The following is a 12,126-nucleotide window of genomic DNA, read 5'->3' on the forward strand; positions in this document are numbered from 1 at the left end:
CTTACGTTGTAGAAACAAAATAGCAAATCATAACACAGGTAAGTTCAAGGGTTGTGGAAATAAGGATAGCTATCTTACTGATCAGAAGCATTAACAGTGCAGTCCTTAACACAGCTCCTCACATTTCAAATTTTAAAATTTGAAACTGACCCAGCTAAGATTTTCTCAGATAAAAAAGAATGGGAAAAGAAAAAGATAATCTTTTTTGCAAATTAGAATCTGGGAAAATGAAAACTTTGGTTTATAAGCAAAAATAGGACAGAATGGTCTTCAGACAAAACTATTATTTTTTTCCCCAAGAAAAAACAAAGAAAGAGACAAAATCATATCGAAATCCAACTGTAAGACAAACTTTTTGTGTCTCTACATCGGAGTATGTCGAATTCACTGTTGCTGGTTTGACAATAATTGTAGGCGCCGCGCGGTTAATTTTCAAACCAAATGTTCATATTCTCACTCTATTCAGCTGTGATTTTGAAAAGAATGTTTATAAATGTCATACTATTTTTAAAAAAAAAATTATGATTTGTATGTTAAATATTGAAAAAAATTTAAACTAGTAAAGAAAAAATAGAGACAGTGATAAAATGTTATCTAAAGAAAAAGATAGACTCAAGTTATGTAAATTCATTACTTCAATTTGAAATGTTTTGTTTATATTTTGAGAGAAGATCCTTATTTCTACACAAGTGTCACAATTTAATCTTTAAAATTAATTTATCAAACACAAAAGTAGTTCAATTTAATAATATAAAGTTAATATTCAGTTATTTCTAGAACTTAAAATGTATAGTAATTTAAGGCTCGTTTCTTTTAAAATTGGGTATAATTGATTTTAAGAGATTTAATTTTGAATCATTTAACATAATTATAACGTGAATTTAAATTAAACTCAGTTTGAAAAAAAAATTATTAAAATGTGTAAGAATTGATTTTCCAATACCAGAACAAATAGGAGCTTAATTCCTTAATATCAAACTTGATATGTAGGACAATACGTTTTATAAATAAAAGAATAAATTGGTATCATAATTCTTTAGAGAACCAAATTAAGGACATCTATATTTTTCAATTTTCATAATAATAGCTTTATATAATTTTTATCTCTATGAAATTTGATACTCATGAAAAGAGTTTTCAATTTAATTTTTATACTTAGAATCAATTTCAATGCCACCTTCACCAATTACCATAACACCACGAAAAAGATGTCAAATAAGCATAACATAGAATTAGTGTAAAGTATAAGAACCAAATTAAAAATAAGTATCATGTTATGGGTGATCACAAATTGAGTTGGTTGAATTTAAAGTGCAATCTAAATTGATTAAGTTTAAATGAACTGAGTTAAATAATGTTTGTGAAAAAAAAATCTGAACTTGGATTTGATTGAATCAAGTAATCAGACTACCATATTTTTTTTAAAATAAACTATTTATAACAACAAAAACATTTGAAATATATAAAATTGCACATTCAGCCTATATTATTTAGCCTTTTAAGTGATTAAAAGTATTTAATAAAATATACTTGGTATTCCTTATCCAATGTGAAAACTAGTTCGCAAAGCTACTCTAGGAGTAATTGAATTACGAAAAAAAATGGAGCCTTTCACTTCAATTTTTTCTTTTTTTATAACTATAGAGTTTCAGTTTTCCCTTTTTTAATGGTTAATTTTACCTTTTAATATCATAGTCATCTTTTATTACTTTATTTATTTAACTTTAAAAATAACCTTAAACTTAAATTTTAATTTCTATTCGTCAGTATCCTATCATCATAAATTAATCACGATTTTTTCTCTACATCAACAAATGGTTATTTTTCCTCAATATTTTATTTTTAAAATTTTGATTATTTATCATTTATCTTTTATTTTAATTTTTTTACATTTTTTTATTTTAAAAAAATACATATAAGCATGAAATATTCCTCCTCCTAACCAACATAATAATTAATGGTGGAGGCTGTAATGGTTGTAATTTGATCAATTTGGACTAAGAAGGTAGGCTACCAGTCTAAGCAGTCCAAAAATCTCTGGAACAAAATGCTAATTCAGAACTAATTAAAGCATTATTTAAGAATCAACCAAGACAGTAAAGACCTGAGCAAAAATAAAAACGTGAACTGATTTGAAGAATAGAATAAAATATTTTATTCTGAAGTTTTTTTTTTAAAAAAGTTAAGACTCGAATCTATGTATAAATTGTTAATTGTTTATTATGATTTTTTAAAAGACATTATATGATCCTTTATGCCAAATAAAAAATTTATCTTAACATTATGCTTTTCATATTAACTTATCATTTAATAATATGCATTACTCCTAACATTGTCATTTCATTCTTTCACCAATCACTATAATACATTTCCTTTTTCTTTTTATAACGGTTAATGAATTTTTCTTTCACACCGAATTTCCCAAGTCAACAGTGAGGAGCATTTAAGCTTCACTTAATATATATACAGCACAAGAACCAAATTAAAAGAGTAATCAGAAATAAATATTTTGCTATTGGTAACATTTAAAACTCAATCTGGTGCTAGGATTACAAAATTGAGCAGCTATAAATTATGCTGTCCAACTGGGGTAAGAATCAAACTCATGTGATACAATTAAAAAAAAAAGTATTGGAAGTAATAGGTACTGCTATCCTACCCCACTGTGATTACACACATGTCACCATGGCCACCCAATAACATCCAAACGCATCAGCCGAAATTCACAGGTGGGAGATCATTTAATCCAATAGTGGAGTGGATATGGTACAACCATTTGACTACATGTCAGGTCAATGCATTGCAGGTTGTGGTCCTTCTTCCATGCACATATTTATGACAAGGATTATAACTTCAAACTACTTTCGCTTGTACCTGCAAAGCATTGCACAAACAAGTGTAAAATAAATGTTGAAATGCTTAAAAGTTACTACCAATGCAATAATTGGAATAGAAAAGAAAGAGGGGGTGCACTGCACACTGATTTTTCGCCATGTTGAAAAGGAAAAAAAAATGATAAAATTTATTGCAACCAAATATCTCATTTACCACAAAACTATGGACTTGAATAAACCAAAAGTTGTAACCAAAAAAAGGAGAATTTTTATGTTAAGCGAAACCTAAGTAGTGACAAATATTCAAATAAGCAAAGTTTGACTTTTTTATTTCTTTTTTCTTTTTTTGCTTTCAGCATTGAACGTGTCTTTCCATGACATAACACATCTAGGTAACATACCAACCTACAGCCATCAAGAAGGGAAAGGGGAGGAAGGTGCATGAAATGCTAGATCATATTTTAATAAATAAATAAAATGAAATCTTTAAAATTATTGACTGCTGCGTCTTGGGTTTTTTTAAATATATATTTAGAGTAAGATTTACACAATTTTATTACCAAGAAAATGAAATGACAAGATTAATACTGATTGGCTATATCATTACGTGTTTAGCTGGCCTCTCAAAGGACTCACTTCAGATGAATCGAACTTCAGAAGCAAATGGATTTTTGCACTCAATCAAGATGAAATCAAAAGTATGTTAGATGCCTAAAAGCTTGGAAACATACTCCACTTCCTAGTTTCATAATTCAGACAATGTTATCAATTAATACCTTGACTTGCTTTTGAATGAACTCTTTGACTTCTTTCCTCCCCCAACACCTCTTCTTTTTGTCTTTTTATCCTTCATATCAGTCTGGAATAGCTCCCGCATCTCTTCTGTCCTTGAAGAAGTTTTGCGCGGAGCATTATTAGATTTCTTTTTATTCTTCTGCACAATTTTGCCAGAATCTAATGCCTTCTTGACAGCCTTCACTGCCTTTGCCCGTCGGTAAGCAAGATCAACAAGTGACATTCCACCCTTTTCTTTTTTATTTTCCCCCTTAGCCTGCAATCATATGCATTTCATTTTAGGTGCAACAGGGTGAAGAATAAAGAGTGTATTTCAAACTTAGCTGCAAAGAGAATGCTAATAGGAAAAGAAAGAAGTATATACCTCTACTTGTTTGTCATCTTGCTCCTCGTCCTCCAACATCTCTCTAGCTGCTTCCAATTTTCTACGCTTCTTTCTAGGTAAATTTTTCTATACCAAATCATATTCATTATGTAAATACATAGCAACACACAAGCAAGCTTATTTATAACTTATGTACAAAAACAATTGTATGCATAACAAAATTGGGGAACATTTTTACCTCTCGCTCTCGCTTCCTCTTTTCCTTCATTCTGAGGTCTTCAGCTTGTTCAGCACTAATTACCTCTCTCCCAGAACTTTTGTTCTTATCCATGGATGCCTGTTTACAGTCATTTCATTTTTTATCAACACCAGGCAACATTTCACACAAGAGAAGTAGAACCCAAAAATACCACTGTCATTCAATTAGTTCAACTAGCATGTCACATTCACTGATAAAGGTAAGGGGTATGCATCACCATCATTAGAATCTCGTGGAAATTTATGGAAACATGTTTATATGATAGAATGAATTAGGAGCAAGTTTAGGAACTAATTAAGGTTCATATATTGTGTAAATAGGATTGAAAAATTATAATAACTAATAATACTAATACTAGCTGCATGTTTGATTTAGCTTTTATTAGAAGAAATAATCATCATTTTCCAAAAGCTTTCCTAAAAAGCTGCAAATGGGAGACTGAATATGTGCACGTGTGTGAGAGAGATTATTTCCTCAAATAAGCTAATCCAGATATGCAGCAATATATAGAGACCTATTGTGGACCGTCCAGAAGATACGCAATTTATCCCTAGTCAGATTGTTCTTAGAATTATAATGAACCACTCAGTCCACCGTAAAGTAGTAAAATAAATGACAGTAATTTGAGAAACTATTTCAGCATGAGCCAATATTGTACCTTGGCTGCTTTTGCAGCAAGCTTTTTCTCCTTTTCTGTGACAAACCAGGTTCTTTTGGGACGGGAAAAGATCTCATCCTTATGTGCAATCATGTTTTCAGCCTGACAATTTCATATAAGTGCATGATTTTAGTTAAGGAAACATGTTAAAGGATGAGAAAATGAAAATAATCAATATAGGGTTCTAAAGCCACAGAATACAATACAATCGTATTAAGACATACAATTTTCTAAGTGATGCTACTTTGGAAATGCTATTTTGCAAGACAAGATGAGAACACATGAACTGTACATAATTACATTTGTGTAATCCAAGGCATACAGGATTGAAGGCAAGTAAAACAAAATAATTTATCAATACCTTTGTGGCTTCCATTTCAGCTTTCCTTAGGGCCATTTCTTCTCTGTATAAATTGAAAATAAAATACAGTACAATATTAATAAAAAGAAAGAGAAAATAAAAAGAATGAAGCCTTAACAATTAAAAATAATCAAAACCTCTCTTCTTGAAGTACTTCAGCAATTTGATCCTCCATTTGCTCAATTATATTAGACCACTTGAGTATAGATTGCTCAGCAACAATGCGGCTTTTCAGCTTTGAACCAGCCCTCTTTGCCTAATTAATTAAAAAGCATGTACAGGAAAGATTAAGTAATGAATGGCTCATTTAAAACATCAACTTTCTTTTTCCTTTTTCAGTTTACATCTCCACCTTAACATAGAATTAATAAACTTTTCAACTATGTAAACAAAAATATATTTGGGTTTCCTTCAGGCATACTTTTGTGAAGTGATTAATAATGAATGGATTGCTCTCGGTAGAGAATGCTTTATGAATGTTTATTTTGAAAGTAGGAACTTTCTCACGAAATGTCAAACTTGAATAACTAATTGGGAAAAATATTAACATTTTTTTATTGAAACTTGAATAACTTATTGGGAAAATTAATATTTATTGACAGAACCCATGTAAATGGGATCCAAAATCCAGGTCAGGTTCCATAACTTTTTTATATTGTAAGGAAAAGTGTGCAAGGAAATATAAAATAAAGCTGAAAACAAATGCAGAAATTCTTCAAATGATACTCACAATGGCTTTTAAAAGGGATCGGTCATTGTCCGTCACAAAAGTGACAGCATATCCTTCTCTTCCAGCTCTTGCAGTACGACCCACTCGATGAACATAGCTTCAGAGATAAGAGATATTTAAGTTATCAGGATGTTCAAAGAGAGAACGAGATAATGTTTTTAAGCTGAGATCAATATGTAATCATGTATGATAAATTGTAACTTCAGTAGCAATGCAGGAAAATGACAAAAATTACAGGATGCACAAGAAAGCTGCAACATGTCAAGCAGAGTTACCACCAAGATGGATCATAGAGTATACCTAGTAAGATCACGCGGACATGCAAAGTTGATAACTGTTTGAACACCAATAATGTCAAGGCCCTAAAAAGAATCATATCCAACAGTGTCAGATCTATATCCAAGACACCAAAAGAAAATTAATGATAAGCCACAGATTTAATAATTGTATTTCCCCTCAAGCTATCACAGTTTTACAATCCTTATCCTGTGTTTCAGGACAAGGGGAAAAAAAGCGAGGTGTTTGCCATAATAATACAATATTCAAAGTAAAGAAGAAATAATTAAATAAACATCAAGGATTGACTTACACGGGCAGCCACATCTGTTGCGACCAAAAAATCCACTTGCTGCTTCCTGAACTGTTCCAAAGCCTAAATAGATAATCAGAAGTGAGTAGATCTTTCCATAACCACAATCAATGGAGCAAATCCTTTCAACAGGAAAATAAAAAACAAACAAATGAAATCCAAATCATCATCATTTTAGAATCCCAAAAATTTGATAGTAACATAAGAACAAAGCCAACCAAAGAGCAAAAAATACACAAATACACATTAATATTAGCAACATACTTCAAGACGCTGGGCTTGAGTAAGATTTCCATGAAGCTCAGCAGCTTTTAAGCCAGATAATCCAAATATAATTTTCAACCTATGCGCAGCTTGCTTGGTTCCACTGCACATCAAAATTATATATTAAACAGTTATTAGTTAGTTAGAGGTAGCAGAAAGGAAATAATAATCATCAAGCAGTGTAGATGAAGGGTAAGACATAAATTCTAAGATAAAAAACAAAGATTTTCAGCTAATTGGGATCATAATTCATAATAAGGCTCCTTGCAACTAGACAGCTACAACCATCACAACATGATGACCAACCGCTAGATTAAGAGGCCTAATAATACGAAGAAGTCAGAGTAAAATCAACCTCCTACTTGTTAAAAAGCTATATAAGAGAATTCATAAACAATTCATGAAATACAATCACATATACATGTATAAGCACAGTAAATGATGATGAAATGAAACCTGAAGATTATGACTTTGGATGTAAAAGTCTTGGTGCACATTGCAAGAAGAACTGCTTCTTGATTTACTTCCCGCATTCTTCTTATTCTAACAACCCTGAAAAGGAAAACAACAGTTGAGAAAGCTCAATGTATTTTACTAGATGCTTTAACCTTTCAAGCTTAAAAAATTAAAATGATAGTTTCACTTAATTATCTTCTATGGATAAAATAAAAATACTCTTAACAAGCAAGAAACACACGCTTCTTCAGTTGTTTTTTTTAAAAGTTCAAAAAGCCTCAGTCCATTCCATCAAAAGCATTGCTTACAAGGGAAAACATTGAAAAAGTATTTCTTATTGAAATTTTATTGTATATGAAATACAGCTAACTATCAAAGCATACCTAACAGAAGACAATAGAAATGAGTGAAGAAATTAGAAAATATAAAGGGAAAGAAAAATAATAAAGAAATTACTCCTCAGTCAATGTTGCTGGCCGTTTTGTAGAAGGGTCAGCAGAAAGACGCAAGGGCTTTGACAGGGAAAGTTTAATAAGTTCATCAACCTCCTCGGTCATTGTTGCTGAAAACAGCATAGTCTGCCTTTTTTTAGGACACAAGCGAACCTGTCAAACCATCAAACTTGGTTTAACACTTATTTTCCTAAAAACTGAAACATGATAAATTATAAAACAGCATATTTAACTGAATGGTTCTTGTGTTAAATGGCCACTAAAACTTACGAGTTCTTGAATTTCAGCATTAAATCCAAGCTCCAAAAGACGATCTGCCTCATCAAGGATTAGAACAGCAAGATCATCCAAATCCACAGACATGGAATTGCGTAAATGGTCTATCATGCGTCCTGGAGTAGCTACAACAATGTCTGGCATTGATCTCAAAGCAGCCTCTTGCACCTAGGATGAGAAAATATCACTTTTAAAGCATAAATAGCAAAGGAGACAATCTGTGTTACCAATCAACTAGATAACTGGGAGAAATTTTAAAGCTATAAGAATCACATTGCATCCTCTCATTCATAAAAAAATAAATAAGCCCACCTAACCATGTGATATTTACCAATGAGATAACATTTGGGCAAAAATCAAACAAACCGCAGATTATGAAAAAATCAATGAATTTTTGCTTGTCAAAATACAATCCATTCTTCTAGCTTACTAGTTTGAAAACATTTCTTCACAGGGCTCGTTAATTTAGTAAGCCATTAGAAAAGGCCACTTTTATAAATTGCTTAGTTACAGGAATTCATATCATCAACAAAAAGAGATCATATCATATACAATGCTAAAATATTCCAAATTTAATACACCACTAATATGAAAGAAAATTCATCTCTTGAAACCCAAGGATTGAATTTTGTATGTCAAAAGACTCAAAACAGACATGAATGTATTGGGACAAGACCCAATGTTTATTTAGCAGAATTGCAGATGGAACTGTATAAAAAGACAGAAGACAGAATATGATATTTCCCGTGGACAAAACCAAAATAGCTGATGCATACTGAAATCATCACAAGAAGTACATAACTCTATTCTGAACTACCAACGTATCTTATAAATAAGTCATTGTGAAATTGAAACAGTGATCAAACCTTTGTTGACAAACCCCCAACAACCAGGCAACACCTTATATCAGTAAACTGAGCAAGCTTCTCTATCATACTGTGAACTCTGTAAAAAATAATTAGAAATAAGTATACCTGGAAAGTAATTTACATGAATCATCATAAAAAGAGTGCTTTCAAAATTTAACATCAACAACCTTTGACTGGAAGTACTAAATTCATAAGAATAGAGTATATAAATACAATTATGCATATATACATATATCATCAATTTAAATTAAGCCTAATTTGGATTTGAGCATCAAGAAGTTTGTACTTGCATTTACAACCTAAATTATTTCATTAATTTAAACAAATAAAAAGGGCATCGAATAATGCAAAAATTAGATCAATCCAATGCACAACCATGACTGAGCTATGTATACTCAATAAGCATGTTAGCTCAAGCATTTGCAAAGGTGGGAATGAAAAAGATACATGCAAAGCCATATATACTAGAAGGTATACAAAATTCTCAGCCAAATAAAAGAAAAAGAACATTCATGGTACAATTCAGATCTGTAGGCCACTTGCTCTCCTAGCACAAGTAACTATTTGGAATATTTTTACATAATAAATATGATCCAGAAGCAAAAATGAGAACAATTATGAGAATACTTACTGGACTGCCAACTCTCTGGTTGGAGTAAGAATGAGGACCCTTATTGCACGCATGCGCTTTGGACGGAACAACAACCTCTCTAGAGTAGGTAGTGCAAATGCAGCTGTCTGCATGGAAAGACAATAGCAGGATATGAATGAAGGGCATTAAAACAAAGACCATAGTACAAAAACTCAGGCACCAAATCACAGAAGCATAGTATCACAAATTTACAAACACCTAAAGAAAAGTAACTGAGACATTACCTTCCCTGACCCAGTAATGGCACTTCCACATATATCACGACCAGTCAACGCTAGTGGAATACATGCTGCCTATCATCAAAATTCAAAATTCCAAAAACAAAATAAATATGTCAAGGAAAAATTCCCTACACAGCATGAAATAACATAATCAATTACAATCATGCTAAGACTGAAAAGATAGAATTATGTAATTTACTCGAGACAAAGTGTCCTACGTAGCATTCCAACTATTCTGAGAGTAAAAATATAAAAAAAAATACAACAAAAACAAAGCCAAAAATAAAAACCTGAATTGGCGTAGGTTTAGCATACCCCAAGGCCTCACAAGCCCGGAGCAAAGGGCGAGACAAATTGAGCTGCAAGAAGGAATCAGCATGGAAGGAGGTTCCTTCAGAAGGAGCAAAAAAGGACTTGTTATCATCATCATTACCGTCTTCTTCATCTTCTTCCTCCAGTCTATAATCTTCCTAAATAAACCCAACAAATTCAAAAAAAAAAAATCAACTTCTGAAACAAATAAGCACTATTTCCTATCATGGATCAAAAAGCAAATCCTAAAACAAAAAATACTAGCAACACACTCTTTTAAAGCACGTTATTATTAGCTTAAATTTATTAGAAAACACAAAACCGGTGACATCTCACTCCTTTAATAAGCCCCCACTCACAACCGTTTCCAACAAATTTTAACTAGCAACAGCCTAACTATGTCAGAAGACTGTATTCCGATGCATGTTACTAGCACTCCTCTTGAAACAAATAAACACTCCTTCTATAATCTTTCTAAGCATACACTAAATAAACAAACAAGCAATATCTTAAACAAAACACAAAACACTACTTTTCTATCATGACTCAAAAAACACCCTTAGCAAGCTCCTTCTCTACTCTCCCTTAACAAACCCAACAACAAATAACAAACAAAAAGCAACATTTGAATCAAATAACCACTCCCTATCCAAAACAAAACCAACTTCTGAAACAGAGACGCACTTCTTCTACAACCATCCCAACAAATAAAACCCAAAAAAAAAAAAAGCATTTTTACCATTGTGTGCGAGTAAAAACCCAAAAGGGTAAACGAATATAGAAGAAAAACGAAAACCCTACGATACCCGTTCATCAGGCTCGGAGTCAGAGCTGTGGTCGGGCGCAGCAAGGAGCGGCGCGGAACGTTGTTTCAGTGCTTTGGAGATTTTCTCGTCGACCGAGGTGGTGCTCCTGCGAGCGTGTTCCTCGGCCACTGACTCTGTGTATTTGGCGAAGTCCCATGGAGACTGTGTTTTCTTCTTCGAAACCCGCGCTTCTGTGTTCCCCTCTTCTTCTTCTTCTTCTTCTTCTTCTTCTTCTGATTCTGATTCTGATCCTGAATCAGCTTCGTCTTCGTCTTCGTCTTCTTCGTGTTCGGAGAGTTCGATTTCTTCGTCGCTGGGAGGGTCGAAGACGAAGCTCGGCGACATTGTTAGTGCAGAGAGAAGGGTTGTTGTGAGTTTTTTTGTGCACAAGGTTTTTAGAAGGGTTCTTCTTCAATGGGCCGGGTCGGATTCAACAACCAGTTTTACTTTTACACCCCTTTCGGCCCGGTCGCCTTTGTCAATTGGACCGGGTCGGGCGAGCTTCCTTCCAATTTCGTTTTCGGCCCAATGGACATCCTTCATTGGAGACTTTCCGAGTATGGATACCGTGGGATTTTTAAAATTATTTAAAAAAAAAAAAAAACATCTTGATAAAATATCAAATCAAATTAAATTAGTATTTTAGTTTGAATTTCACGAGTTAAATGTTTATTATATATAATAAAGTTTTATAATAAATTATATATATATATATATTAATTATATCTAAATATGTAAGTTATATTTTAAATTTATAAAAATAGATGTTTTTAAATATGATTATATTTTTTTTATTTAAGATAAAAGATTATTTTTAATTATTGATAATGTATCTTAAAAATATTAAATTTTAATTTATAAATAAATATGATAAATAAAAAAGTGAATTAATAAGAGATTAAAAAAATCTCTAAAAACAATCTCGCGAAATCTTAAAAGGTTTAATATATAAGAGTTGATATAAAATATATATTATTCGAGTTAGTTTAATTTGGGTGTGATAATAAATTTGAATTAAATTAAAGTATTTTTTACAATTTAATTTGCATTAGTTTGGTCCTTTATGAATTTTGGTTAATTTATTTTTGTACTTGTCTAAAAGTATCTTGGTAATTTTTTTCTTACTTCACTTCATTCCAATAACATAGCCAATAGGTATTTGGTGACGAAACGCTCCGTGTATGAGGGTACTAACAAAAGATATTTCAACTCTTAAATAAGGTCTTTGCACTTGGACCTTGGGCTTTATTTTCCTTATTATCAATTA

The 12,126-nt window shown here is 31.9% G+C and overlaps 1 protein-coding gene across 1 annotated transcript; it reads right to left on the reverse strand.

The window, feature by feature from the left end:
* Nucleotides 1-2,482: 2,482 nt before the first annotated feature.
* LOC109805315 (DEA(D/H)-box RNA helicase family protein) lies at nt 2,483-11,237 on the reverse strand. The gene is made up of 19 exons (XM_020367353.3): nt 10,860-11,237; nt 10,032-10,211; nt 9,745-9,813; nt 9,500-9,606; nt 8,866-8,944; nt 7,994-8,167; nt 7,728-7,876; nt 7,272-7,367; nt 6,816-6,918; nt 6,552-6,614; nt 6,263-6,324; nt 5,963-6,059; nt 5,370-5,488; nt 5,233-5,275; nt 4,872-4,973; nt 4,193-4,291; nt 3,994-4,080; nt 3,611-3,885; nt 2,483-2,874 (listed from the first exon to the last, which is right to left on the reverse strand). The coding sequence occupies exons 1-19, from the start codon at nt 11,202-11,204 to the stop codon at nt 2,859-2,861; spliced, it is 2,265 nt and encodes a 754-aa protein (XP_020222942.2). The 5' UTR covers nt 11,205-11,237; the 3' UTR covers nt 2,483-2,858.
* Between the last annotated feature and the right edge of the window lie 889 nt (nt 11,238-12,126).

This window comes from Cajanus cajan, chromosome 2 (genome assembly GCF_000230855.2).
Source record: "Cajanus cajan strain Asha chromosome 2, NIPB_CcT2T_4, whole genome shotgun sequence".
Classification (NCBI taxonomy): Eukaryota; Viridiplantae; Streptophyta; class Magnoliopsida; order Fabales; family Fabaceae; genus Cajanus; species Cajanus cajan.

Bases quoted from the DNA above. Each gene is read 5' to 3' on its own strand.
- LOC109805315 (XM_020367353.3), bottom strand. From the start codon at position 11,204: ATGTCGCCGAGCTTCGTCTTCGACCCTCCCAGCGACGAAGAAATCGAA. The intron at 9,814-10,031 runs GTTTTTATTTTT...TTTTGATGATAG, and splicing joins CTAAACCTACGCCAATTCAG to GCAGCATGTATTCCACTAGC. The intron at 8,168-8,865 runs GTTTGATCACTG...TTCTCATCCTAG, and splicing joins TTGGGGGTTTGTCAACAAAG to GTGCAAGAGGCTGCTTTGAG.